This window comes from Balaenoptera acutorostrata, chromosome 1, assembly GCF_949987535.1.
Source record: "Balaenoptera acutorostrata chromosome 1, mBalAcu1.1, whole genome shotgun sequence".
Lineage (NCBI taxonomy): Eukaryota > Metazoa > Chordata > Mammalia > Artiodactyla > Balaenopteridae > Balaenoptera > Balaenoptera acutorostrata.
Window position 1 is genome coordinate 8,736,310 of NC_080064.1, and position 26,848 is coordinate 8,763,157.

At 44.8% G+C, this 26,848-nt stretch overlaps 1 protein-coding gene across 4 annotated transcripts in view; it reads right to left on the bottom strand.

The window, feature by feature from the left end:
• The window catches only part of MTOR (mechanistic target of rapamycin kinase), a 128,354-nt gene that overhangs the window by 33,886 nt on the left and 67,620 nt on the right, over positions 1-26,848 (bottom strand). For all 4 annotated transcript variants that reach the window (XM_057545668.1, XM_057545658.1, XM_057545665.1 and 1 more), the window contains 2 exons: positions 12,755-12,830; positions 9,602-9,741 (listed from right to left, as the gene is read on the bottom strand). In XM_057545668.1, the coding sequence (XP_057401651.1) occupies positions 9,602-9,741; positions 12,755-12,830 (216 nt within the window). The remainder of the gene's footprint in view (positions 1-9,601; positions 9,742-12,754; positions 12,831-26,848) is intronic.

The window sequence follows — 26,848 nt, forward strand, 5'->3', positions numbered from 1 at the left end:
TCAAGAAGAGATGTCCTGTTGGCTGTTAAAACTGCTGCCCTCCCATGTTGCACTTCTGAAGGAAAGGAAATAAAACTCTGCTACTGGGCAGATACGAGCTCCTGCTTTCATGTGAGCTTCAAGACTCAGCTAGGAGACTCCTTAATCTTTCCTGCTTTCTGAAAGAGATGCTGCAGGATGTTTTAACTTGGTATTGGGAGTGGAGTCAAGAGAAAAGGTACAAGTTCCAAGTGGCCCAGCTCAGAAGCCTCGTAGGACACGAGCTACACTGCACTATAAGGTGACATGGGGGACAGGGAGGGGGGAGGAGATAAAGATGCTGAAGGGATCTGGGCTGAGCTCACCGAGAAGCTGACTGGTGACCACATCTAGGAGAACTGCTCGGGGCCATTATGTCCAGCATCATGGCCTGGCAGTCATTACCTTTCACTGTCTCTCCGGCACAAGGTCAAGAGAGCCAGGGACGCAAGCATTCTAGCTCAGTACACAGCCAAGATAAAAAAGAGGAAGAGGAAGTGGGCAGCCATCCTGCCCTGTGCACTTACTGAAGCTCAGAGACAGCAGCTGGATGAACCTCAGTGTTGTTTTCCTGCCGTCTAAACTGAGAAACCTTCACTCTGGGTCCTGCTGGAGGTTATCTTAGAGCAGCAGCTCTCAGATTGCTATGTGCATCATAACCCATGGAGGGCTCCTTACATAGATTGTTGGGTGCCATCCCTTGAGTTTCTGATCCGGGAGGTCTGAACTGGGTGATACTGATGCTGTGCTCCAGGGGCCACAGTTTGAGAACCACTGGCTCAGAGCACAGAACAGCCCCTCTGGGCAGCACATTTTTGCTGGGGTCCTGTCTGGAGGTAAAGAAGAGCGACATGATCTCTGAATGCTCCTTCCAACCCTAGAATTCAAATCTGTAGAGCTGGTAGCCACAGGCAATTCAGCCTCCCTCTGCTGTTTCGTCAGGACCCCCCATTTCTGTGTCACAGGTCTGGGATTTAGCTTTCCTCTTCGTCTCGAGGCAGGGAGCGAGTTCAGTGCGAAACGCCACAAACTGTTAACTCCAGAGACAAAGCAGGGAGCAGTGCAGGAGCAGCACCCTGAAAGGCAGCCCCGCCAGGGGACACAGGCACCGACTTCACGCTGAGGCTGTGTCAACAGTTGTCAGAACCTGGTCGGTGTACACAGAGGCGGGGCTCCTCTCCCACAAACATTTGTTACAAATAAGGATGCAGAATATACTGAGTCCTAACTCTCAAAGGCACGGGGGCGAACAAAATCAAATAAATAAAAAGTATGCGACTGTCTGTGGGGCAACCACTAGGAGGCTCTCTGGCACCTCTCGCTGACACCAGGGAGGACTGGGTAAAAGGCCCTCCAAGACTCTGACTTTCCTACCTAGTGCAGCAGCAAAAAGTGTAAGGAGCGGTCTTCAATTTGCAACGCCTAAGTACTTGGCTGTCTATGATGTCATTCCTGAGGGGTCTGTCCTCAAGGACCCAGAGGCCAGGAAAGGAACAGTGCGGGCAGGAGGTTTACTTAGGTTCCAGTGGCTGCAGGTGTGGCTGCGGAGCTGGGGCAGGGGGGGCTGTCTCTTGTGCTCAGCTCCCGGAGGCTGATGAGCACGGGGAGGCGGTCTTAGCTCACTGGTAACCCTGGATCATTCCTGAGGGCCGCCTCCGGTGAACACCTGCCTCGGGCATGTTCAGGATACATACTCAAAGCAAAAGCAATCTAAAAGTTGCACTCTAAATAGAACTGACTGAATAAACCATATAAAAAACCTGAATATGATCAGGAAAAGAATTCTACTTCTTTCATCTCTTTGTAAAATCTCTTTCAGCCTACTGCATTCTTAAACCCCTTGGTCAGCATCACTAGCCACTTATACTTTACAGGTAATTATAAAACTGGAACGAATTCAAGGGCTCAGAGGTAGATGGCACTGGGTAGTGCAACGTCAGGAGACCTGGATGACTCTGCCCTCGGGGGACCTCGGGCAGGCTATGTCGACTTCTATGAGCCTCAGTTTCCCAACGGTCACACAAGGAGATTAAACAAAATCGCATATAAAGTCTCTTCTAACGCATCCAAGCCAACCCTACTTAACCCACCTAAGGACAGTGGTTGTCTCTAATTATGAAAGGCAGGGAGGGCAGGAAAGGTTTCAAGGAGGGAGAAACAGTTCAGGTGGACCTTGAAAGATGGGGAGAATTTCAAAAAGTAGAAAAAGGAGAAGAGGAGGTGAGCAATTCAGGGCACTGAATGAAAGAACGCAAAGAAAAAAAATTCTGTGGGGTTTGGAGAATGGCCGACCAATAGCCCTTTGGTTAAAGTTCAAACTCTTAACGTGGACCATAAGCCCCACTTGATCTGGCCCCTGCCTAGCTCTCCTGCCTCACCTCTTACCTCTTTTCCGCATCACACTCGACCCCACAGCCTTACTGAACTTTCAGAACCCTAAACATAATAATGTGCTCGCTCCTCCTCACTGTCTGGGTCCGAGTTAGGTATCACTTCTTCCTGGAAGCCTTCCAGAACCTTCCAAGCTAGGATTAGGGCCCCTTCTGATATCCCACAGCCCCTGGGCTTCTCCTCTCCTTTATAACTGTATTCACTCTGTGCTACAGCAGCCCGGTCGTCTGCCCTGTAAGCTCTGGGAAGGCAGGGGCTGTGTCCCTCTTGTTCATGCTGTGTCCTCAGGGCCTAGCACAGACACTGGCAATGAGTAAGCGCTCAGTACGACTGGCTGAATGAATGAATGGGGCACTCAGTCCCATATGCAAGAGGAAGTTGAGATAATTTGCTCATGGGGAGGCAGTACGGCATTCTGTTTGTTATTTAAAACTGTAGATGGAGATTAACCAAGATGGCGGAGTAGAAGGATGTGCTCTCACTCCCTCTTGTGAGAACACCAGAATCACAACTGGCTGCTGGACAATCATCGACAGGAAGACACTGGACTTCACCAAGGAGGATACCCCATGTCCAAGGACAGAGGAGAAGCCACAGTGAGACGGTAGAAGGGGCGCAATCAGAGTAAAATCAAATCCCATAACTGCTGGGTGGGTGACTCACAGACTGGCGAACACTTATACCACAGAAGTCCACCCACTGGAGTGAAGGTTCTGAGCCCCACCTCAGGCTTCCCAACCTGGGGGTCCGGCAAAGGGAGGAGGAATTCCTAGAGAATCAGACTTTGAAGTCTAGTGGGAATTGATTGCAGGACTGTGACAGGACTGGGGGAAACAGAGACCCCACTCTTGGAGGGCACACACAAAGTAATGTGTGCATCGGGACCCAGGGGAAGGAGCAGTGACCCTGGGGGAGACTGAACCAGACGTACCTCCTGGTGTTGGGGGGTCTCCTGCAGAGGCGGGGGCTGGCTCTGTTTCACTGTGGGGACAAGGACACTGGCAGCGGAGGTTCTGGGAAGTACTCCTTGGCGTGAGCCCTCTCAGAGTCTGCCATTAGCCCCACCAAAGAGCCCAGGTAGGCTCCAGTGTTGGGTTGCCTCAGGCAAAACAACCAACAGGGAGGGAACCCAGCCCCACCCATTAACAGTCAAGTGGATTAAAGTTTTACGGAGCTCTGACTGCCACAGCAACAGTCAGCTCTACCCACCACCAGAGCCTCCCATCAAGCCTCTTAGATAGCCTCAACCACCAGAGGGCAGACAGCAGAAGCAAGAAAAACTACAATCCTGCAGCCTGTGGAACAAAAACCACATTTACAGAAAGATAGACAAGATGAAAAGGCAGAGGGGCTATATACCAGATGAAGGAACAAGAAAAAACCCCAGAAAAACAACTAAATGAAGTGGAGATAGGCAACCTTCCAGAAAAAGAATTCAGAATAATGATAGTGAAGATGATCCAGGACCTCGGAATAAGAATGGAGGCAAAGATTGAGAAGATGCAAGAAATGATTAACAAAGACCTAGAAGAATTAAAGAACAAACAAACAGAGATGACCAATACAATAATTGAAATGAAAACTACACTAGAAGGAATCAATACCAGAATAACTGAGGCAGAAGAACGGATAAGTGACCTGGAAGACAGAATGGTGGAATTCACTGCTGTGGAACAGACTAAAGAAAAAAGAATGAAAAGAAATGAAGACAGCCTAAGAGACCTCTGGGACAACATTAAATGCAACAACATTTGCATTATAGGGGTCCCAGGAGGAGAAGAGAGAGAGAAAGGACCAGAGAAAATATTTGAAGAGATTATAGTCGAAAACTGCCCTAACATGGGAAAGGAAATAGCCACCCAAGTCCAGGAAGCGCAGAGAGTCCCATACAGGATAAACCCAAGGAGAAACATGCCAAGACACATAGTAATCAAAGTGGCAAAAATTAAAGACAAAGAAAAATTATTGAAAGCAGCAAGGGAAAAATGACAAATAACATACAAGGGAACTCCCATAAGGTTAACAGCTGATTTCTCAGCAGAAACTCTACAAGCCAGAAGGGAGTGGCATGATATACTTAAAGTGATGAAAGGGAAGAACCTGCAGCCAAGATTACTCTACCTGGCAAGGATCTCATTTAGATTTGATGGAGAAATCAAAAGCTTTACAGACAAGCAAAAGCTAAGAGAATTCAGCACCACCAAACCAGCTCTACAACAAATGCTACAGGAACTTCTCTAAGTGCGAAACACAAGAGAAGAAAAGGACCTACAAAAACAAACCCAAAACAATTAAGAAAATGGTCATAGGAACATACATATCGATAACTACCTTAAACGTGAATGGATTAAATGCTCCAACCAAAAGACACAGGTTTGCTGAATGGATACAAAAACAAGACCCATATATATGCTGTCTACAAGAGACCCACTTTAGACCTAGGGACACATACAGACTGAAAGTGAGGGGATGGAAAAAGATATTCCATGCAAATGGAAATCAAAAGAAAGCTGGAGTAGCTATACTCATATCAGATAAAATAGACTTTAAAATAAAGAATGTTACAAGAGACAAGGAAGGACACTACATAATGATCAAGGGATCAATCCAAGAAGAAGATATAACAATTACAAATATATATGCACCCAACACAGGAGCACCTCAATACATAAAGCAACTGCTAACAGCTATAAAAGAGGAAATTGACAGTAACACAATAATAGTGGGGGACTTTAACACCTCACTTACACCAATGGACAGATCATCCAAAATGGAAATAAATAAGGAAACAGAAGCTTTAAATGACACAATAGACCAGATAGATTTAATTGATATTTATAGGACATTCTATCCAAAAACAGCAGATTACACTTTCTTCTCAAGTGCGCACGGAACATTCTCCAGGATAGATCACATCTTGGGTCACAAATCAAGCCTCAGTAAATTTAAGAAAATTGAAATCATATCAAGCATCTTTTCTGACCACAACGCTATGAGATTAGAAATGAGTTACAGGGAAAAAAATGTAAAAAACACAAACATATGGAGGCTAAACAATACGTTACTAAATAACCAAGAGATCGCTGAATAAATCAAAGAGGAAATCAAAAAATACCTAGAGACAAATGACAATGAAAACACGACGACCCAAAACCTATGGGATGCAGCAAAAGCAGTTCTAAGAGGGAAGTTTATAGCTATACAAGCCTACCTAAAGAAACAAGAAAAATCTCAAGTAAACAATCTAACCTTACACCTAAAGAAACTAGAGAAGGAAGAACAAACAAAACCCAAAGTTAGCAGAAGGAAAGAAATCATAAAGATCAGAGTGAAAATAAATGAAATAGAAACAAAGAAAACAATAGCAAAGATCAATAAAACTAAAAGCTGGTTCTTTGAGAAGATAAACAAAATTGATAAGCCATTAGCCAGACTCATCAAGAAAAAGAGGGAGAGGACTCAAATCAATAAAATCAGAAATGAAAAAGGAGAAGTTACAACAGACACTGCAGAAATACAAAGCATCCTAAGAGACTACTACAAGCAACTCTATGCCAATAAAACGGACAACCTGGAAGAAATGGACAAATTCTTAGAAAGGTATAACCTTCCAAGACTGAGCCAGGAGGAAACAGAAAATATGAACAGACCAATCACAAGTAATGAAATTGAAACTGTGATAAAAAATCCTCCAACAAACAAAAGCCCAGGGCCAGACGGCTTCACAGGCGAATTGTATCAAACATTTAAAGAAGAGCTAACACCTATCCTTCTGAAACTCTTCCAAAATATAGCAGAGGGAGAAACACTCCCAAAGTCATTCTATGAGGCCACCATCACCCTGATACCAAAACCAGACAAAGATGTCACAAAGAAAGAAAACTACAGGCCAATATCACTGATGAACATAGATGCAAAAATTCTCAACAAAATACTAACAAACAGAATCCAATAGCACATTAAAAGGATCATACACCATGATCAACTGGGGTTTATCCCAAGAATTCAAGGATTCTTCATTATATGCAAATCAATCAATGTGATAAACCATATTAACAAACTGAAGAAGGAAAACCATATGATCATCTCAATAGATGCAGAAAAAGCTTTAGACAAAATTCAACACCCATTTATGATAAAAACCCTCCAGAAAGTAGGCATAGAGAGAACTTACCTCAACATAATAAAGGCCATATATGACAAACCCACAGCCAACATTGTTCTCAATGGTGAAAAACTGAAACCATTTCCACTAAGATCAGGAGCAAGACAAGGTTGTCCACTCTCACCACTATTATTCAACATAGTTTTGGAAGTCCTAGCCATGGCAGTCAGAGAAGAAAAAGAAATAAAAGGAATACAAAGTGGAAAAGAAGAAGTAAAACTGTCACTGTTTGCAGATGACATGATATTATACATAGAGAATCCGAAAGATGCCACCAGAAAACTACTAGAGCTAATGAATGAACTTGGTAAAGTTGCAGGATACAAAATTAATGCACAGAAATCTCTTGCATTCCTATACACTAATGATGAAAAATCTGAAAGAGAAATTATGGAAACACTCCCATTTACCATTGCAACAAAAAGAATAAAATACCTAGGAATAAACCTACCTAGGGAGAGAAAAGACCTGTATGCAGAAAACTATAAGACACTGATGAAAGAAATTAAAGATGATACCAACAGATGGAGAGATATACCATGTTCTTGGATTGGAAGAATCAACATTGTGAAAATGACTATACTACCCAAAGCAATCTACAGATTCAATGCAATCCCTATCAAATTACCAATGGCATTTTTTAAGGAGCTAGAACAAATCATCTTAAAATTTGTATGGAGACACAAAAGACCCCGAATAGCCAAAGCAGTCTTGAGGGAAAAAAACGGAGCTGGAGGAATCAGACTCCCTGATTTCAGACTATACTACAAAGCTACAGTAATCAAGACAATATGGTACTGGCACAGAAACAGAAACATAGATCAGTGGAACAAGGTAGAAAGCCCAGAGATAAACCCACGCACCTATGGTCAACTAATCTATGACAAAGGAGGCAAAGATATACAATGGAGAAAAGACAGTCTCTTCAATAAGTGGTGCTGGGAAAACTGGACAGCTACATGTAAAAGAATGAAATTAGAATACTCCTTAACACCATACACGAAAATAAACTCAAAATGGATTAGAGACCTAAATGTAAGACCAGACACTATAAAAGTCTTAGAGGAAAACATAGGAAGAACACTCTTTGACATAAATCCCAGCAAGATCTTTTTTGATCCACCTCCTAGAGTAATGGAAATAAAAACAAAAATAAACAAATGGGACCTAATGAAACTTTAAAGCTTTTGCACAGCAAAGGAAACCATAAACAAGACAAAAAGACAACCCTCAGAATGGGAGAAAATATTTGCAAACAAATCAACGGACAAAGGATTAATCTCCAAAATATATAAACAGCTCATTCAGCTCAATATTAAAGAAACAAACACCCCAATCCAAAAATGGGCAGAAGACCTAAATAGACATTTCTCCAAAGAAGACATACAGATGGCCAGGAAGCACATGAAAAGCTGCTCAACATCACTAATTATTAGAGAAATGCAAATCAAAACTACAATGAGGTATCACCTCACACCAGTTAGAATGGGCATCATCAGAAAATCTACAAACAACAAATGCTGGAGATGGTGTGGAGAAAAGGGAACCCTCTGGCACTGTTGGTAGAAATGTAAATTGATACAACCACTATGAAGAACAGTATGGAGGTTCCTTAAAAAACTAAAATTAGAATTACCATATAACCCAGCAATCCCACTACTGGGCATATACCCAGAGGAAACCATAATTCAAAAAGACACATGCACCCTAATGTTCATTGCAGCACTATTTACAATAGCCAGGTCACGGAAGCAACCCAAATGCCCATCAACAGACAAAGGGATAAAGAAGTTGTGGTACATATATACAATGGAATATTACTCAGCCATAAAAAGGAATGAAATTGAGTCATTTGTTGAGACGTGGATGGATCTAGAGACTGTCATACAGAGTGAAGTAAGTCAGAAAGAGAAAAACAAATATCGTATATTAACGCATGTATGTGGAACCTAGAAAAATGGTACAGATGAACCAGGCTGCAGGGCAGAAGTTGAGACACAGATGTAGAGAACAAACGTATGGACACCAAGGGGGGAAAACTGCGGTGGGGTGGGGATGGTGGTGTGCTGAATTGGGCGATTGGGATTGACATGTATAAAGTGATGTATATAAAATTGATGACTGATTAAAAACAAAACAAAACAAAACAAAAACTGTAGTTAAACTAGTTCATGAGTGCAGGATGGCATTTTGTTTTAGCTATTTTAAAAACCTGCACTTGATGCTGGAAAACGGAACAGGAACCATTTTTCCTTTAACATCCCCTAACAGCTCCCCAGGCCAAGATGCAGGCAAGTGTTCTAAATCAAGCATTACTGTCACTTCTACCTGGCATACCCTTTCCCTCTCCCCATTCTCCTTCGCCTGTCTCCCAACCGTAGGCCTTCCTCCAGGGAGAATTGCAAGATCACCCCGTTCCTCACTTTGGTCTTTCAGAGCTGTGTGCTCAGACCATTCATTGTCCCTGGGCTCTCAGGCTCTAGTAACTGCCTGCAACGTGCTTGTCTCAGCAGCCTCACAAAGGAGGAGGCCTTGTTTTTTTGTGTGTGTGTTTTTTTTTTTTTTTTTTAAATCTCTGGAGCCTGGCATAGTGCTGAGCCCGTAGTAAGCATTCAATAAAGGTGAAGCACCTGAAGAAAGCAGTCATCTGTTCTTCTTTCCTAAAATCATTAGCAAGAGGTAATAAAGAAAAGAAAAAAAATCAAGGTTGCAGAGTAAGAATATGAAGTCTTCATCAGTCAGTCAAGGTCAAGAGGCAGACAGAAAATATGTGTAGATCTCAGGAGCACACCCACACCTGTCCTGTCCCAGAGCATTACAAAGCTTAAGTTAAAAAAGAAAGAAAGAAAGAAAGAAAAAAAGTCTTTCTATTTAGCACTGAGACAGAACAGAGAGAGAAACACTCCAAAGTGATAGATGATTCCTGGGAAAATAACCAAGTGAAACAAAAATGAGAGTCTTAGATGAGAACTCTGGTTGGGAGAAGCATTTCAAATGCAACTCGGCCAACATCCCGCTACAGCTTACCATTCCCCCAGGGCCTCGAGGCAGCGCATGCGGCCCAGCATCAGCTCCGGGTCATCCTTGTTGGTGTCCATTTTCTTATCATAGGCCACAAGAGCATCCTCCCACTCATGCAGTTTCTCATACCAGGTAGCCTGGATCTCCTGCCAAGTGGCAAAGAAAGAGGACTGTTGGGAGGCACAGAGAACACAGGGGTGCATTTCTTTTAATCCACAGACTCTCTTTCCCGAGTGTGCCGTGCTGTATGTGTGACACTTCACCCATCACAGTGTGCCTTGGCTTTGCCTGAAAAGAACTTCAGAATATCCGGAGGTATGTTTGGTGACGGTGGGAATGCTGGTTCCTTGGCACAGTGATGGAACAACCCTGGGATAATCTGAGAGCAGATGTCAGGCCATGCTTTCCCCCCATCACTTCCAGCCCAGACACAGGAGTCAGCAGAACTCCAGCATGTGGGGATATGAGGACAGGGGAAATCATTTAGGACGGCAGGAAGCCCCGAGCAGGGCTCCTATAAGGATGCCAAGGCCTCGATCTGCTGGAATGCTGACAGTGGGCCACATGGCAGGGATGGCAGCTGCTTTCCTGATGAGGCCAGAAAGACCAGGCCACATCTGCATATTTGCTGGAGGAAAACCACTCGCTTTTTAAAAGCTCTCGATTCTCTGCGTTTCTTAATGCATTTTAAAACTTTCAGGAAATAATAATTTAAAATACAATATAATACTGCCACTTAAAATTCTTTGGAAAAACCTTCCTCCCTTCTTCTAGAGTCCCCCATCCAATGTTCCCTCCTGCTTAGCACTTGGCAGCTTTACCAGCGGCAGGGGCCAAAGGACGGGTCCCGTTACCCGGCAGATGGCGCGCCACGCTGCAGTTCAGTGTCGGCCACGTGAATGAGCGCTGCTGCCGTCTAGAAGCTGCAGACTACGGCTCTCTGAATGGCCCGGGGGCTGTTTTATGTCTCTGTCTGCGCTCCATCTGCCTCCACCTCCGTCTGTCTTCTGGGCTCCTTCGTCACCAGCTTGGTAAACGACCATTTCTCTACTGGGCCAGGGGAGTGGCTCTCCAGGGATTTATTTAACAACAGTACGATCCTGCAGTGGAATTTGTATGATACAATGCAGGGCCCACACTTGCTTCCCCCATTACCTTCCTCTCCTTTCTAAATGAAACTCTTATTTGAGCAGCACGTACACTAACAGCTACTGTGCTAAGCTCTCTGACAGAATCTTTTCTTCTTGAACCTCTGTGAGGAGGTCATTTCTGTTTTAGGTAGCTAACTTGTGCCTGCTTCCCCTCGTGTGTCTTCAGCAGAGCCAGCCCCCTCTGCTTCCCCTGGCCTAATTCTGCGGCCACAACAGCCCTTTCCCCGATGTCCGTGTACAATGAGGTTTGCCAAAATGGACTCTGTGCAGGGTAAAACCACCTAAGCTCCATTTCCCAAGCTCGTCTAGAATCATGCCGCTCTACTACGCCTAAATATGAAAGCAAAAACTCACAGAGAAAACAGTGACCGCAGAGGCCGTACAATTAAAAACTCTGACATTAAAAAGTAACACTGGTACATCTCCCATTTTGAATTTCTGTGCTGGGCGGAAGAGAAACAAAGGCTCACGACTCATGTATGGTACACACTCAGCATGAACAAGCAGAAAGTAGGGGGAGCGGCGTAAGGAGCGGGTCACGTAGGGGGCAGGATATTTTGAATTGCAACAGATCGCAGAAACTATAAGGTTTAAGCAATGAATCACACAAAATCCTAATGAGATTGCTGCTACCTAAACTGCGCTGAGAAAGCGCAGGCCCTGCCAAGAAAAAGCAACCACTGTCGAGCTTAATGTGACTCAGCCACCTAAATATAACAGAAAATCTACCACAGGTTTAGCAGTCATCCTGGAGCAATGGCCACCTTTAGAACCTGGAGACGGGGGAACTCTTCATTTAAGGTTGGCACTCTGAGCCACCGGGGTATAAAATCGCCTGAATACCAGATGTTTGTGGAATCCTTGTTTCAATTACTGCGGTCTAAGCGCTAAGGATATCACAGGAGAGGACATCTCTGGGTGGAGTACATGAAGCGCCCTCTTTGCTGACCTTCTTCCCTCTGCAAACAAGGATTGTGGCAAAGACAGACGAGACACAGTCCCTTCTGCTTTGTCATCTGGAGATGCTTTCTTAGTCTAGTCACAGATACGTGCTCAAGATGGCAAAATATTCCCTGAAAGGTTTCAGTCCAATTGACCAGCCCTTGTAGAAGACAAAAGCCCGTGAAGTAGTCACGTTTCTTCACACTGGGCTCTTGATTAAGGCAGACCGGAGTAAGTGACCTACTTGACTAATAAAAGGCTCCTCATCAAATATATGGACCCAGAACTTCCTGACCTTCCAGGAAGTCAATGTTAAGTTGATTAAGTCGATGCCTTATATATGGTTGGGAGTAACCAAAGCACTCTCCCAGGGCTACAGAGAGTAACGGAATCATTTTAATATCGGTTGGGCAAAGATGGCAGGAGGCAAGAAGCTATATAAGCAATAATGGAATGGAACAATCCCTCAATATCAGGTATAAATTATGGCATATTTTTTCTGGAGAATTACCCATGGTTTCCTCTGAAGTAGGTACTGAGCCTTAACTATGGGCCAGTGGCAATGCTGGCTGTCACAGATGACACAAAGACAACTCTGGTCAGGGTTAAACACCTGGGCTCTGACACCAGACTGCCCGGGGTTCAAGTCCTGGCTCTGCCACTTATTCACTCTGTCAGCTCAGGTAAGGTTGTTATCCTGCTGGGACCATAGTCTCCTCATCTGTAAAACGCGATAACAATAGTACACATTCAAAGGGTTGCTGTGAGGACTGAATTAGATGAAGTACATAAAGCACACAGCAAAGGGCTAGGCGCATGCTCAGAGTTTGATAAATACAAGTTATTACTGTTTTTTAGATTCTGCCCTCACGATCTCTGTTCAGCTTGAATACACTCCATACAGCCACTGCCTCCTTCAACCTCAAGATATAGGTAAGTCAGCATCAGATTTTTAACAATTGGCAAAAAAACAGAAAAGGAAAGTAACTTTCTCAAGGTCGTGGCTTAGTGCCTCCCTAGCCAGGTGGCTACCTCTTGCTCTTCTAAAAGGAATGAGGCAACTTACCAGCTCTCCGAAGTGTTTCATGGCATATTCTAATACCCCGGCAGCTGCCTCTGGCTGCTGTAGCTTATTATTAATGCTGGGAAAACAAAAGGAAGAGGTGGTTACTCAGCATGTCAGAGGGTGGGAGGTGCAGGGTCATTTGTGGGCAGATGGCTCACCAGCATGCTGGGGACAATGTCTTACAGATGTAGAATCAATTATCTATTACCACCCAGAAAGCTTGGCCTGAATGATTTCATCTTGATCTCATACTCCTAATTTTGAAGGGGCCACATTTGGTGGACAGGAGGCCTTGCCTGCTCTGGGGCCCTTCCTCCAAGCAGCGGACTGGTTTCCTCTCAGATATCATACGTCAGGCAGCACATGTCTGTTTTTTAACTAGAAACCCTGGCTCCAGAACCGTTCCTGTTGTAGAACACAACTAGATGAAGTACCTCTGAACTTTTAACTCTTACTTTTTCTCATCAGTTGCCCTTGGTGATAAGAATAACCAAAATGAGTAAAAATCATCAGGCTCTGCGGGTGACAAAGAAGTGGCACTGAGGCTGGGTCATCCACATCAATGACAGAGAACCCAGCCACAGTCTTGACTGCTCCCCTGACGGGGCCCATCTCTTTGAAATTCAGACACTTCCCTAGTCCCTTTTCAAAGACCATGCCCTCCCTCTGCAGCAGGCTGTGAAGGGACCGCATCCCAAGTCACTTGCCTGGTCTCTCTGGCGGAGAGATGCTTTTCATAACAACACACAACTTTGCTGATGTCATCTGTGGGCAGCATATGGCCAGTTGGGGCTGGAGAACTGTTAAGTGTATTGGGGCAACTGGGCGGGAAAGCTGGAAGGCTTGCTGCCTGAAGTTGGTTCATCAGAGAGGCTGTGAAGAGGTCCTGAAAGTAGGGGAGCTGCAAGGCTCAGACCCTTGTTCCAATAGGGACCTATGTAAGAGGGTAAGCAGCAACTAACCCAACACTAAACATAAGCTTGAGTTATGGAAGGAAGGAAGGAAGAGAGGGAGGGAGCAGGCTTGAGAAAACCATAGGACAACGACGACGACATCTGTTCATAGGCAGGGAGCAAAATGTGACAGACCAACTTGGCAGTCTAGACTGGGCGTCCAAGCTCAAGGCTCCAGGCTCTGCAACCAGAGGCGAAAGTAACTGCACAGACATCCCTCTCCTTTATTTACAGGAGTAGATGGGCAACCTTGTGTGGGATCTACTGGGCGGACTGTTTGGTGCTTCTGTGTGGGTCCCAAGCAAAGCAATGAGCCCAAATGTTCTCCGTAAGTTTTCTGCTGCAGGATTCAGAAATATTTTTCATTTCAAAGTGAAGCTGTAACATCATGGTTTCCTTTAGGAAGCCCTATGAGAGTTTTTCTAAGCTGAGAATGAAAAGCCAAGTCCAAAGGGACTAATTCCACTGCATGCTCATTGTGAAGCAGTTTCCCATTCCTCTTGGCCTCTAAGTCAGGTTCTCAGCTTTGTTGCTCACTCACGTGGGGCTGGGTAAACTGTATTAATAATTAATATTACTGGGTACAGATTTGTGATAATCTAGTTCCTTGAGCCCAAATAAAGATTTTGGAAGCATAAGAAGGCTGGAAAAAAGAAAGCCAGTATATATTCTATATATTATATTATACTCAAATATGTAATATATCATATGTAACTATATATAATGATATAGTCTATGTATTATTTTTAGTCCTAATGTGGACTATTGGGATGGCCCTGGTAGGAATGTAAAGTGTTCTGATGAGGAAGATAAGGAAAGTGATCCTTGCCTGAACCAAAAGAAGTTAACTCTAAGAATCAGACATAAAAGTCCAGGAGTTCTAATAGCTGTCTTCCAATGTTATGTTCTGGAACATACTCTAATTTTCAAGAATGAATTATAAACATTACCAAAACTTGCCTCACTCTGGGGAATAAAGCAACACAAAAACAAAAGCAAGCAAAATCACTCCCCCCCTCCACTCTCCCGTTTGTTATACATAAACAGGAGAATTTTACAAGAAACTGATCAAAATCAGGAAGTTGTGACTAGAGACCTCAGAGGAGAAATACAAATTTTACCTTAATGTTGCTATGGCTTTGATATACCTCCTCTAAGGACAGACCAACACAGCTTTGCAAACTTAAAAAGAAAACTCACCACATGGCCCCAACTCCTTTAAGAGAAAGTCCACATGAGTCACCTGCATAGAACTTCCCGCTTGAATATGTGTGCAAGCAGGTGAGGATGCAGACAGAGCCCCGTGGGAAGGAAAGAGGGGCTGGGCTCACTGCGGACCCACACTGACCAGGCCTCGATCAATGGCCAGGAAAACCGGGGGTGCACCTTGAGATGCATGACAAGCTCTTGTCCAGCAGTAAGGACAGTCACTGAAAAATGACAACTTTGACTAAATGGACTAAAACAAACCCATGAAAAATGAGTGGGAGCAGAGAGAAAGGGTCCCTTTGATAAATTAAGTTCTGGTTTGAGGACCTGAAAGTAAAGGAGATTGTACGCACCTACTTTCGACTGTTCAGAGAGGAGAGATTTCAAGTTAACCAGCTGTTCTCATCCTGTTTATTCTTTCCTCCTCCCTGTTTGCATTCTTCTTTCCTATAGAACTTTCTCCCTAAATGCATTTCCCTCTTCCTTCCTTCCGTGGGGTCTCCCGTGTGTGCCTACAAGGCTGCTGGAGAACGCAGCTGCAGGGGCCGAGGCTCTGGAGGTTCTCCTGGTGCTCAGGAGAGTCTACCATCTTGTTTGGGACCTTAACTTTTTCTCCCTCCTCCACGGCTTCTGGCACTCCATCACGGGAGGCAATGGATTATAATAACAACAAAAAGATACCTAAATTTACTGAGAGCTCACTGTAGGTGCCGGGCACCATGCTGATTACTGCTGATACGTGTCATCTGAACCCTACGAGGTGGACATTATTAACACTCCCGTTTTACGTATAAAGAAACCGTGGCCCAGCCGGTCATCCTTTCCCTTCGAAATTGTACCATTAAAAGGATCTGAAGTAATAACTAAGGGTACAGCTCTGCAGTGGGAGAGAAGCGTGTCAGCTGTCTACTCTCGGCATCACTGGGCCTGAGCAAATACGTGTAAAATAAGTGACTGAAAGCACGGCATGGGACGTTTCCATGAGCTAACCCTGTATATAATCTGCTGTACGGGAAAAAGGAGCTGTAATGCACCTTCACTTTAGCTTCCTCGCCCATACCATGGCTAACACCCTGCTCTGACCCCTAAGCTCCCGTTTCCTATTTTTTATTTCCTTTCAGAAGCCACTGCCGACGCCTCCACACCTCCCAGCAGGACAGTCAGCATGCGGCCACAGTGGGCTTTTCCGAGGCAGCTTGTTCGAGGCTGCCAGGCTTACAGACAGAGCCCAGGCTGCAAAGTCGGGGATGAATAAGCCTCTGTGGAAACTCAGTAGTTCCCAGCTACTAAGGCCCAAGTCTCCTGCTTGCTTGGGTGACACAAGACTGTCTGTTCAAATACTCCCTTTTTAAACTCAGATGTGGTTTTATGAGACTGAAGGGAGAGACTGTACGTGTGGCTCATGTGCAGAAACCACCTTTGCTCCAAAGGCCCCCTAATGAGGAGCTCTCGTTTTATGGGGCAGCTGGGAGTTTTCTACAGCCCGTTCAATAAACGCTCCCTTGTGTGCCCCGGAGTCTTTCCCTATTAATGCTGGAGGCTTATAAAGGGCAGACTGTTCAAAGCTCAGCCCAACAGCAGAGGAGAGCTTAACAACACAAACCAGACCTCACTGACGCTAACGAACACGTGTAGAGAGATGGAGGCTTAGGCAGCAACGTGCCCACGACAACAGTGCACAGGATGGCAGGTCAACCAGATAGCCTGTCTCCTCTCCACGCTCACCAAGGCCGGAAGGAAAAGACGGCTGCGGCGCAAGAATTTCTAGGCTAGTGGATCCCGTCCCAGTGCTGTCTTGGCATGGGTGTCGGGGCAGATTTGTATCCTACTTCATTGCGCAGTGAGAACATCCAGTTGAGCTCTTGTATAGTTGCGAGTCGACAGAGCAAACAGAAGCTGCCTACCCACAGAATAAAACGCAGAGCCCACAAATAAACCTGGTGTTAGAAATACAATGAAGAGAGACAGACAGGAAAACACAATGAATTAGGATATCAAGAGGGGAAAAGGCAGTTATTCAGACATATTCACTCATTCATTCCCCACCTCCCCTCCCTCACTCCAAGATTTAATTTTTATTAAAGGAAGCTGAGTTGAAGAGCTTGAAACTGGTAAATTCTTGGCAATTGAGGGAAACACTTTTTAGAGATGAGTCGAATTAACAAATAAGAATAAGACATGGCCTCAATGCCTCCTACACCAAACAGATTACACCAGGCATCTTTTCTCCAATATCCAAAACTCTCTTTCCAGGCGTAGGGAAAGTGTGTAAGCTGAGTAAGGGACTCAGACGTGAAGGAGCTTCTCATTGCCTTGGTGGGTTCCTCGTCCAAGAGTGATGGCTGAGAAGCTAGTGCTGGGAGTGGGGACTGTTTACTTCCCCATGACTCGCCCCTTCAATCTTTTCCTCAGTGCTTTTCACAGGCAAGTGGTGACCAGTCTCACTGAGGATGAGACTGAAGAAACGGTGGGTCATTAACTGCTCCACATCCTAACTAACGCTGACCCATTAGCAAACCAATAGGAGGGTCTCTGGCTCGGCATCCAAATGCCACTCCTACCACCTGAAGGGAAACCTGAGGAACTGTGTTGTTTCCTAAGTCATTGCTCCATGGGCTTCTGGACAGATGTCAAATCCCATGTCATCTGGCCTGGTAATTCCTCCTGGTACGGCTCACTTGGTTATCGACCTCATCTCTTAGCCTTGGTGCCTTGATGACCTTTGGCTACTAAGAGCAGAGTGATGCAGGATCACTCAACATGCGCTGGAGCCCATTGGAAAGCCGGTCACACGAGGAGCATCTGCAGTCACATCTGGGGGACTACTCAGGCTTTCCTAGTGCTCCCATCAGGAATTTATGAGAACGTCATGCACTTGCCTCCCAAATGGCTCTGGGCCTTCTCTCTCCTATTTCTAGTGCAGACTGTAGTCTACATTTTATTTGGTTCTCTGTCAAGTAAGAATTCTCTGAATTCCCTCAGTGCTGGGCTGGTGACACATGCAACACAGCTGACAGCGGACCTGGGCGGGTCTGGCTGAGGAGCTCCTGAACAGCCAAGTCGAGGCCCAAATGGACCCTACTTTGGGTCCTCACCACTGTATCAAGCAGTCTTTTTTTTTTTTTATGAATTTTTTCTGATGCTTTATCTTTTTTTTTTTAATTAATGCACTTTAAAAAAATTAATTAATTTATTTATTTTTGGCTGCGTTGGGTCTTCATTGCTGCACGCGGGCTTTCTATAGTTGCGGTGAGTAGGGGCTACTCTTTGTTGCGGTGCGTGGGCTTCACATTGCGGTGGCTTCTCTTGTTACTGAGCGTGGGCTCTAGGCGTGCGGGCTTCAGTAGTTGTGGCACGCGGGCTCAGCAGTTGTGGCGCACGGGCTGAGTTGTTCCGCGGCATGCGGGATCTTCCCGGATGAGGGCTTGAACCCGTGTCTCCTGCATTGGCAGGCGGACTCTTAATCACTGTGCCACCAGGGAAGTCCCCCAAGCAGTCTTTCTTATTTCTCTTATAGAGCAGTCGCTGCTTCTGTCCATCCCTGTCACTTCTTCCAGCAGCAAGACTTAGCTCTGTGTCCAACGGATGATTAAAAACAAAACATCTTGATTCCTGTACAGAGCCAGGAAGATCCAGGATTGGTGGGGCCCTGATGTCTTTTTTTTTTTTTTAATTTTATTTATTATTATTATTATTATTTTTGGGGGCTGCATTGGGTCTTCATTGCTGCACGTGGGCTCTTCTCTAGTTGCAGCGAGCATGGGCTCCAGGAGCACGGGCTTCAGCAGTTGTGGCGCACGGGCTTAGTTGCTCCGCGGCATGTGGGATCCTCCCAGACCAGGGCCCGAACCCGTGTCCCCTGCATTGGCAGGCAGACTCTTAACCACTGCGCCACAAGGGAAGTCCCCTGATGTCTTTTCGTCAGGCAGTTCCCCTGGGACTCTGGGGAGCTCAAGGGTGTGACAGTCTCTTTTCGAGCAGGACAGCAGTGAAGACAGAAGGCAACGTGAGAACATCCAAAATGTGCAGCGGAGAAAGGCGGTGAGAGGCAATACAAATGCAGGTGGGTAGGGAGAGCGAAGGGGACTGGCAGGCCATAGGGTCCCCCCCTTAAAGCCACAGTCAGGGCATGAAGATAGCACCCCAGGGTCTGGCAGGTCAAACTTTCTTTTCTTGCTTCAGAAACTTAGGAAGAGTAAATTTACTCCTTTTCTACATATTAAGAAAAGGAGGCTGGCCTCATTAGACAGTTTCAAAGCTGGGACATTTGGTGTCCTTGGCACCCTCACGGACCTAAGGCACCAAGACAAAAAAAATTTGGTGCAAGGGAGGTGGGTGGACTGCCTTGGACAATCAAATGGGTTCCTGACGTCTCAGACCACAGTGGCTTAAGGATAATAAGCTCTTACTTTGTCTTCACCCTTTCCTTTGTCTGCTCACAGTGTAAATGACACGTCTGTCATGATATCTAGAAGACTTGCCAGATCTGTAGGTGAGAAAGTGGGGCCTTAAGAATAAAAAAGATAGAATGCTAACAACTGTGTAGATTAGGGAAAGGAGAAACAAAAACTATCTTTTCGAGACTGGTAGGGGGAAGTATATCGTTTTTTTTTTTTAATTAAGAAAAATTCGGGGGAGGGCAGTTCACCACGATATGAGAATGTTACTTTTGCCCATGCATATTCTGTATAAATACATATTTTATACACAGTGCTAGCTAGAGTGATCATACAGTTTTGGATTCTGCTCTTTCACGTATCACAGGGATTTCCTACTTTATCCAGAGTCTTCATAATTATTTTTAACAGCTGCATAAGAATGTCACCCTGCTGCTGGATCGCACATACGAACCCGTCTCGTGGGCGCAGCCTGGTGGCTGGGTGAGAGCAGCACTAGTTAAGCCACCGGGGCGCCAGGAGCGCGGCAGGAGCCCACACTCTCTGCTCCCAGGTGATCTGTCCGGTAGACGTCTGCAGGGTCGGCCCTGGGAGTCAGAGCGGCCCCCCTGAGGATGAGCACAGCGCTCAGCAACAAGCAGGGCAGGCGGTCCCAGTTCACCCGTCACCTCCAGGCCCCTCCTGGCTGGATGCGGGGCCCGGCTTCCCCAGCACAGCCAGCGTCGGGCACCGAGAGGTCGCAGAGGCCCGGAGTGTCAAAGCACACGATTTGTGCTGGCCGGGCTTCCAGTCCAGGGGCCTGTCAGAGGCGTGCTGTAAAAACGACGAATGGCTGTCGCACGTCCAAGGCTCCGGCTGATTTAGGCAGCCACTGGCAGGCGCGTCACCCCCAGCGTGTCAGCCGGTTAATCACTGCCAACTTTATCTTCCTTGTCAACACTTCCTGACAAATTGGCCATTATCTTTTTATTCTACGACAATGAGCGCTGCTCCTTTTCTGGTGATGCCTGGAGGTTTTTCTCCTCCTTTCCGCTTCTTCATATCCAGAGTGAAATGAAGAGCTCTGAGAGAGACGGTCAGGAAGAAGCAGCTGTCAGGAAACAACAAAGCGGGGAGGGCTGACAGACTGAAGCCCAAAGCTTATTTTCAACTACCTTGACTCAAAATAGAGTTGAAATTTTGGGTAAAATCCTGATTTCTTGGCTTCTGCGTGTCCAAGAGCTCTGACTCAGTCTATTATGTGGATGAAGTTGGGAAACAAAAATTAAATGACCTGGCATCCAGTGACTTGGCAGCTTTGAACTCTCCACACTTATAATTGTGCGAGCAGATGTGCACTGGCCTTGTACTCCAGTACGGAGTTAGGCCACATTGTAGAAATACTGATGCCCATTCTGGGATCTGGAAAAGGAAAAAAATATGCCTACCTTTTTAGTAAGGAAAAGCTGACAGACGAGGACCATAACATACTGTAACTGAAGCACCAAGATTCATAGCCAATGAGATGTCCAAAAGAATCTGGAGAGATCAATGGTGTCACCACGGATACATTTCATTGTCACTGGGACAGACTGTGTCAGAGGTGGCCATGGGGCACCTACTGTATTTCATCAATTCTAAGAGGTACACTTTAACAGCTCTGAAACCATGATACAGCTTATAATTCAAGGTTTCAGAGTGCTGTGACCCAGTTTAATTGCCAGCAGTTTGTTCCCCCTCGCAGTGGTACATGAAAATCAGAAGCAGCTTTGCTAACTCACCGTAAGAGTGGTCTCACTAAATCTCCCGCCATTCCTGAGGGTGAGCTAGATGCAGTGGAGGAGCAGAGGTTAACTACTGACTGACAGCAAGCGGCACCCTTTAGAATGGTCTTGGGTTACAATGAAAGACCCTCTGTCCTTTTGGTCAGCTTTAGGAGAAACCCCAGGACTCTTCCCTTTGTACAACTCCTCACTCATGGTCAGCTTTCTGCACTGAAAAGCAGCTTTCCTTGGAGTTTGTAAGATGCTCTATAGAGGCAAGCTGTTGTAAACTGAACCTGTAAGAAGTCTTTAGAGCAGCCAGAAATAAATTTAAGCTCTACTGATGACTGGTGAGGGACCTGGCCTCTTGGGTAATGGCTGGATGTAAGAGGGCATTAAAGAAAAAGATGGGGCTAAAAAGAAAGATATAATCTGTGCCTGTGCTCGGGCTACACAGGGGTTTCCTCCATCTGCCCACTCTTTGCTGTTTGGAGCTTTTCTACAGGGGTACGGATTCCTCGAGGCACACTGGCACTTTTGAAGGCAGCATGAGTCCAGACGTTTGGAATGTGTTTTTACTGAGAAGTGCGAAGCTTTGAGCAAATCCTTCCCCTCTGGACAGAGCATTTTCTCTTCCAGCAGAGGTGCGGGAAAAGAACAAGACTGTGTACCTTTTCTGGAAGCCTGGAAACAACTGTAAAAGCTGGGCTCATACTTCCAAGCAACACAACAGAGACACCTTGGGAACGTGTGTTTAGAATTCAGACACAGAGTGGGTTTGTTCGTCCATCTAGCCCCTTGCCTGGAGGCTGTAAAGCCCAGTCACCCTCGCTGTTAATTGGTTGCTCAGGCACAAACTGGTTCAATTTCTTTAACATTCTCCAAGAGTTACAGGCCATTTCCCATTAGTGCTGCCTACGTCAGGGAGGCTAAGACCCAGGCTGAAGGGAAGCTCCTCAGTCCCAGGGCAACTGCACATGGCCTTGAAATCTTGTCCTGCACCCTGGCAGGAATCCGTCTTTGGCTAAGAGTGATTTTTTGCAATTGCAATGTAATGGGTGTTTGATTTCCCTTTGGAGACAGACAAGATTTGTTGGGTTCCTGGATTAATTACAGGGAATACAGCTGCCCAGAGATATGACATGTTACTTTCTGTGTTCTGTCTTCAACATGAGCTGCTGCATGTGGCCCCTCAGGCCGTGATGAGGGTTAACCAACAGGTCGATGCAGGGTCAAGTTACCGGATATGCCATTCATACAGGCCTCCAGAATCAATGGTGGGGGTGGGGGGCTGAGGGGTACAAAACCCTACCACAATGCTCTATGGCCCTCTCACTCATCTTCATATGTAAAGAAACAGGGGTGAAATGCAAATCGATGGTTTCCAGGGATACAAAGTGATCATACAATCAGGATGCTACCTCAAGTTACTGGTTAAAAAAAAGAAGACTGAACCAAATGATCTCAACTCTTCCAGTTCTCACTTTCTTTGATTCTATGACTAAAATCTATGGAAGAAAATGTTAAAGCAGGAGAGAAGGCAATCCCCTGCAATGAAGAACTCACCATGATAAAATACTGGCAATGACCATGGAGAGAGACTCTAAGTCTCCATGTCAGATGTTTATTTAGGAGAAAAGAACCTTCTGCTGGGAATTCATTCTTTCATTTGACAAGTCCCAATGCAGTATCTCTTCTGTCTCAGGCTTTGTGCTAAGTGCTGGTTGCTAGAGCTACTATGGTAGATAAGACAGGTATGGTCTTTGCTTTCACAGAGCTTATAGGTCAGTGAAGTAGATATACAAAACACAAATGGTAATAAGTGCTGTGGAGGTAAACACCATGAAGAAAACAGAGCACAGAGATGGAGAATGGCACAGGGGACTTATTCTAGTTTCCGGTGGGCAGGGAGGTTTTTCTGATGAAATGATAATGGATTACCTAAATATCAATACTACTTAATATTTGCTAGATATAGACTATGTGTCAGACACAATTCAAAGTGTCTTACAGCTCATACAACTCAATAACAAAAAAACAAACAACCCAATCGAAAAATGGGTAGAAGACCTAAATAGACATTTCCCCAAAGAAGACATACAGATGGCCAATAGGCACATGAGAAGATGCTCATCATTGCTAATTATTAGAGAAATGTAAATCAAAACTACAATGAGGTACCACCTCACACTGGTCAGAATGACCATCACTAAAAAGTCTACAAGTAAGGGACTTCCCCGGTGGCGCAGTGGTTAAGAATCTGCCTGCCAATGCAGGGGACACAGGTTCGATCCCTGGTCCGGGAAGATCCCACATGCCGCGGAGCAACTAAGCCCATGCGCCACAACTACTGAGCCTATGCTCTAGAGTCCACGAGCCATAACTACTGAGCCTGCATGCCACAACTACTGAAGCCCATGCACCTAGAGCCCATGCTCCACAACAAGAGAAGACACCACAATGAGAAGCCCATGCACTGCAACAAAGAGTAGCCCCTGCTCGACGCAACTAGGGAAAGCCTGCACACAGCAACGAAGACCCAACGCAACCAAAATTAACTTAATTAATTAATTTAAAAAAATACTAAAAAAACCCCCAAAGGACTAGTGTTCAAAAAAAAAAAGTCTACAAATAATAAAAGCTGGAGAGGGTGTGGAGAAAAGGGAACCCTCCTACACTGTTGATGGGAATGTAAACTGATGCAGCCACTATGGAAAACAGTACGGAGGTTCCTCAAAAGACTAAAAATAGAGTTGCCATTTGATCCAGCAATCCCACTCCTGGGCATATATCCAGACGAAACTATAATTTGAAAAGATACACGCACCCCTATGTTCACAGCAGCACTATTTACAATAGCCAAGACATGGAAACAACCTAAATGTCCACTGAGAGATGAATGGATAAAGAAGATGTGGTATATATACATACAATGGAATATTACTCAACCATAAAAAGGAATGAAATAATGTCATTTGCAGCAACATGGATGGACCTAGAGACTATCACACTAATGGAAGTAAGAAAGAGAAACACAAATACCATATGATATTGCTCATATGTGGAATCTAAAACACGACACAAATGAACATATCTACCAAACAGAAACAGACTCACAGACATAGAGAATAGATCTGTGGTTGCTAAGTGGGGGTGCGGTGGGGGGAGGGAAAGACTGGGAGATTGGGATTAGCAGATGCAAATTATTATTTACAGGATGGATAAACAACAATGTCCTACTGTATAGCACAGGGAACTATATTCAATATCCTGTGATAAACCGTAATGGAAAAGAATGTGAAAAAATATATATATATGTGTATAACTGAGTCACTTTGCTGTACAGCAGAAATTAACACAATGTTGTAAATCAACTATACTTCAATAAAATATAAAAAAAAGTGTTTTATGTGCATTATCTATTTTTAAATAAGCTTCCTGGCTGAAGTACAACATATATACACAGGAAAGTATACACCTAATTGTACAGCTTGATAAATTATCACAAAGTGAAGATACCCTTATAACTACCACCCAGACCAAAAAACAGAACACAACACACTGCCAGCATCCCAGAAGCACCCAAGCCTTCTCCCAATCACGGCTTCCCTTCTCATCCCCAGAGGTAACAACTCATAAGAGGTAACAACTATCTCACTTCTGATACAATTGGTTAGTTTCACCAGGTTTTGAACTCTATATAAATACTCAACATTATGTTTACGAGATACGTCCATGTCGTTGCATGCCACAGTAGTTTTGTCTTTTTACTGCTGAATAGTATGTCACTGTATGAACATACCACAATTTATCTGTCTTACTGTCGATGGGGGTTTATGCTGTTTTCAGTTTGGGGCTATGATAAGTCACGTTACTACATTCCTTTTTTTTTTGGCCGCACCACGCGGCATGTGGGATCTTAGTTCCCTAACCAGGGATCGATCCCACGCCCCCTGCATTGAAAGGGCGGAGTCTTAACCACTGGACCACCAGGGAAGTCCAGACAAACATTCCTATATGTGTCTTTGGTGCGTGTGTGCTCGCATTTCTGGTGGGAACAAATCTCGCAGTAGAATTGCTCGCTTACAGGGGCATGTTCCAATCTCAGAAGATACTGACAAACTGCCACTTAACATTTCGACCAGAAGGGTATGGAAATCCCAGTTGCTCCACATCTTTGTCAACACTTGGAATTTAGTGTTTTCCATTTCAGCCATTTTGATTGGTGTGTAAGTTGCACCTTCTGGTTTATTTTTTTTAAAAAATTTTATTTTTATTTATTTATTTTTGGTTGCGTTGGATCTTCGTTGCCATGCGTGGGCTTTCTCTAGTTGCGGGGAGCAGGGGCTACTCTTTGTTGTGGTGTGGCAGTTTTCTCACTGCGGTGGCTTCTCTTGTTGCAGAGCACGGGCTCTAGGCACGCGGGCTTCAGTAGTTGTGGCTCGCGGGCTCAGTAGTTGTGGCGCACGGGCTTAGTTGCTCCGCAGCATGTGGGATCTTCCCAGACCAGGGCTCGAACCCGTGTCCCTTGCACTGGCAGGCGGATTCTTAACCACTGCGCCACCAGGGAAGTCCTGCACCATATAGTTTAAATTTGAGTTTCCATAATGACTAATGAGCCTGAGCAATTTTTCATGTGTTGACTGGCCTTTTGGGCATAATCTTTTGTGAAATAAGTGCCTATTCACATCTCTTGCCAATCTTTTCATTGGCTACCTTTTGTTTGTTTGTTAGGAGTTCTATATATACTCTGGGTACAGTATACACAGAAGTATGTACTGGAGATACCTTCTTGCCTTTTCACTTTCTTCATGGTGTTTTCCAGTGAAAAGAAATGACTCCTTTTACTGCATTTAATGATGCTTTCCTTTATGGTTAGTGTTTTTCAAATCTTGTTTAAGAAATCTTTGCTTATCCCAAGATGCTGAAGATAATCTCCTATGTTATCTTCTAGAAGACCTACTGTTTTCCGATTTAGAATTTAAATCTCCTGGACTTGAGGTTTTGGGTGCGGTATGGCGTAAGGGTCAAGAACCTTTATCCCCCCATAAGGCTATCTAGCCTACCCAGAGGAACTCACTGTTCTGTAGTGGTACCTTGTCATAAATCAAGGGTTCATATATGTGTGGGTCTGTTTCTGGACATTCAAATCTGCTCCATTTATCTATTTGTCTATCCTTGTGCCAATACTACATTGCCCTAATTACTTACTGTAGCTTTAAGATAAATCTTGATTTCTAATAAGGTAATTCCTCCAAATTTATTTTTCTTCTTCAAAAATGCCTTAGCTATTTTTAATCTTTTGCTATATTTAACTTAGTCCTCACAAAAATCCTGTGAAATAGTTATAATTTTTTTTTTTTTTTTGGCTGTGCTGCACAGCATGTGGGATCCTAGTTCCCCAACCAGGGATCAAACCCGTGCCCCCTGCAGTGGAAGCACAGAGTCCAAACCACTGGACGGCCAGGGAAGTCCAGGAGTAGTTAAAATTTTTATCCTCATTTCACAGATTGGTCAACTCCGAGAAGTTAATTAATTTGCCCAGGGTCATATAACTATCAAGTGATGGGAAGGGATTAGAACCCAGATTTATCTGATTCTAGACCTAATTACTTTAAGTCCCTCAGATACCACCTCAGTTAATCCTCAAGCCAGATGAGCCCTTCAGGGCATTTAATATGAATGCATTACAATTTTAAGAAATTCTCATGTTCTAAGCCACCCACTTCCAGTTAAAAATCTTGTTTGGTAACTACAAAGAGCCACTGTCCTGGTGAGACTCAAAAAAAAAAA